General features: G+C 28.3%; 1 protein-coding gene across 1 annotated transcript; it reads left to right on the plus strand.

The window, feature by feature from the left end:
* On the plus strand, positions 1 to 2,726 carry OCT59_004736 (uncharacterized protein; the record flags this gene model as incomplete). Its single annotated transcript, XM_025330722.2, has 6 exons — positions 1 to 163; positions 243 to 536; positions 696 to 814; positions 886 to 1,100; positions 1,176 to 1,222; positions 1,300 to 2,726. 6 exons carry the CDS (start codon positions 1 to 3, stop codon positions 2,724 to 2,726), a joined length of 2,265 nt encoding a protein of 754 aa, XP_025170245.2.
* Between the last annotated feature and the right edge of the window lie 669 nt (positions 2,727 to 3,395).

Below are 3,395 nucleotides of genomic sequence, written 5' to 3' on the forward strand. Positions count from 1 at the left end.
ATGAAAGACAAATTACCCCGGATTCATTTTTGCCGTTACATTTTATACTTTTTAATTATTATCGCGAATATTCTCTACTTAAGTTATTTAATAATTGGCATCATAAATGATAAGCCAAACTTAAAAGTTGACCAAATCTTCTTGGATGACATTGACATCCCTGGTAAGATTTTACCTTTAATAGATTAAAGTATTAAACTATTGAACGGCTACGCTAAGCAAACTTCTTTTATTTATAATAGATATAGCAATATGTGGAACCCCAGAATTGAGAATTTTACGCTGTGACCTTAAAACACATAATACTGTTAGAGAAAGAATTGATGGCTGTAACAACTATATACTTCCTAATGCAGCTGATTATGGGGTCTTTAAAGATTATTGCCTCACCTTCAAAGCTAATGAAGCCATCAAATTTACCAAACCGGAAATAGGTGGATACGACGAGATTGGGTTCAGTTTCTATGATAACACAACCGCTTCAGAGGCAGGCACTATTGGCATAGCATCACTAACCATACTAATAATTCCTTCTGGTAAGTAAAAATAGCACGGACTCTATAAAAAAATTCTCCGATAAATGATAATTTTTCTAATTTTTATTCCGAAGAAACTCAGACACGTGGGAAATTTTTATAGGAGGAAATTATATTGATTTATCTTTTGCTAATTCAAACTATTTTTACTTTAAATAGATTTTAATCCAGTGACAAATCCGAACAAGAAGGCTATTAGCCAAATGGACGAAGCAACTTTGTCAGAGTTTAGGCTTCAATTAAACTTTATTGCTGGGATGGCCAGATATGTTGCAGTGGTAAGATATTTCACATGTTTAGTTAATTAGTTCATGCATATTTATTGATTTTTTTGCTATACATTTTCAAGGTCAAGTTTAAAACGAGTACTTATAGGTCTATTCTTCCGAAGGATGCTCGTGCTATTTTTGGATTAGAGCCCAATTACCACGTGACACCAAAAACAGAAAATTTTATCAACTATTTTCCTTTTAATAGTAATCCATCTGATATACCAGTAGGAACAACTGGTTACTTTTCTGTATCTGCTGGAAGCTTTATTCAAGAACAGACAAGCGAAGAACGGTAAATTAACTGTTAACAATATTCTCAGTTATGATAATTACGAGCATTAACATCTAATTTATAAATCCTATATAGATCGAATACTGTTCTTGGTGCGATTGCAGCAGCCGGTGGCGCTTTTGGTTAGTAATTTTAATAACTTGATAATTTAAAACCATAAATTAGTTTTATTAATGATTTTCTTTTAAATAATCATTAGGCGTTACGGCGGGTGTTATAGTATTTTTTTTTGGTGATTCTCGTTTAAGTCCACGGGGCTTTGTACATAAATCTGTTAATTTCTTACAAGATTCAAAAGAATTATTTGAACGTAGTAGATTTCATCCGAAACTTGATTTTAAATTTTCAAGTATTAACGACAAGGATAAGGATATGCTTGTAGATGAATTTAGAAATATTAGATATGCAGTTTATTACCATCTGTTATATCAAAGTAATAATATTGTCAACAAAATGAACAAAGTTCCGAAAGGGTTCATAAATAAGATTGAATATGTGATTATTAAGATTAACATTTTTTTTAGCGGAATTAAAACTGGGTTCTATTACTGGTTATTTAATGCAAAATATATTAAGGAATGTCTTGATAAATATAAAAAAGAGAAACTTGAATTATCATCAAATATAAATGAAGAAGATAAGAAATTGCTTAACGATGAAATTGACAAAATCAGACATGTTATTGATGTATACTCGTTAGGTAAATCAGAAGAAAAGGAAAAAGTTGCTAAATATAAATATGAACGAGAATTAAAATTTTCAGACGATACGAAAAACGAAGATAAAGAAGAATTGCATATAATAAGTGAAGAAGATCAGAAATTGCTTAATGACGAATTTCGCAAAATTAGGAAGTTGATTGACAAACATTTGTTAGATAAACCAGATATTGAGGAAATATTCGATGCATACAATTTTCTTAAAAATAATAATTTTTCAAAGGATATAAAGGGTATGGGCGAAGGAGATACTCTTCAAAATAATGATTTTTCAAAGGATATAAAAGATATGGACGAAGGAGATACTCTTCAAATTGATGATTTTTCAAAAGATATAAAAGATATGGACGAAGGAGTTATTCCTCAAAATAATGATTTTTCAAAAGATAAAAAAGATAAAAAATTGCTTGACGATTTATTTCAACAAATTAGTTACGTGATTTTTAATTACCTATTGGATATACCGAAAGATGAGGAAAAATTCAATAAATATAAGGAAACTGTTCAAAAATCAAATTTTTCAACTGAGATGAACGATAAAGATAAGGAGTTGCTTGCAAATGAATTTAATAACATTAAACATGTGATTAATTGCCACCTGTTTAATGAACGAAAAAATCTAAAAATATTTGATAAATATATAAAAGAACGAAAATTAGAGTTTTCATCAGAGAATATGAGTGAAAAAGATAAGAAATTACTTACCGGTAAGTTTAGCAAAATTAGAGAAGTAATTGATAATTTCTTGTTAAATGAGCCAACTCGCCTATATTTAGACTTAGAGAATATGAATGAAAAAGATAGGGAACCACTTTTATCTTATATCAATAATCATATCATTGACATCAATAATGAAATTCACATGATTAAGCGTGATATTGATAAATATATATTAGATAAGGTGTAGCTGTATAATGTATAATATATATAAATTTCCTGTATAATAATAATATTATTTTTATATTCATATATATAAATAAGATTTTAATCCTTTATACTCATGAATAATAAATCATTTTTTCTTGACATCTAATAGTATCATGCATTTATAATTTATTCATTCATTCTTTTGAAAAGAAAGTTAAACCGTCCAAAATATACAGAAAAGTGCAACTGACGTGTAATATACAAACACATTTATTGTATTTTAAGAAAAATAAGTTGTTTAGGAGAAATTAGATTTTTAAATCACTTATCTTACAGTATATTTAATATAATTAATAAAGTCCCATATACTTTTCGTAAACATTTTTTGATATATCTTCTAATTTAATATGATTGGTTGATTGATTATTTGAAACTTATTAAATTTTCCTCGCTTACTCATTCAATTTATTATCCGTAGCGAAACAAACTCAATTATTCCAAAAAAAAACTGATCATATTATTGGCTAAGTCTATTCGGTTCAGGCTCAATATTTCAGGATAACGTAATTCATATTCCTAGCAAAAGAAACTTTTGATAACGAATGCAGGAAGTTATGTTAACGGTCCAGTAATAACCTGTTTAGCTTCAGTCCAAGATCGACCGGTTAATTACAAAGTACAATACGTTGGTTTTATTTTCCACTTTTTT

Source organism: Rhizophagus irregularis, chromosome 13, assembly GCF_026210795.1.
Source record: "Rhizophagus irregularis chromosome 13, complete sequence".
Classification (NCBI taxonomy): Eukaryota; Fungi; Glomeromycota; class Glomeromycetes; order Glomerales; family Glomeraceae; genus Rhizophagus; species Rhizophagus irregularis.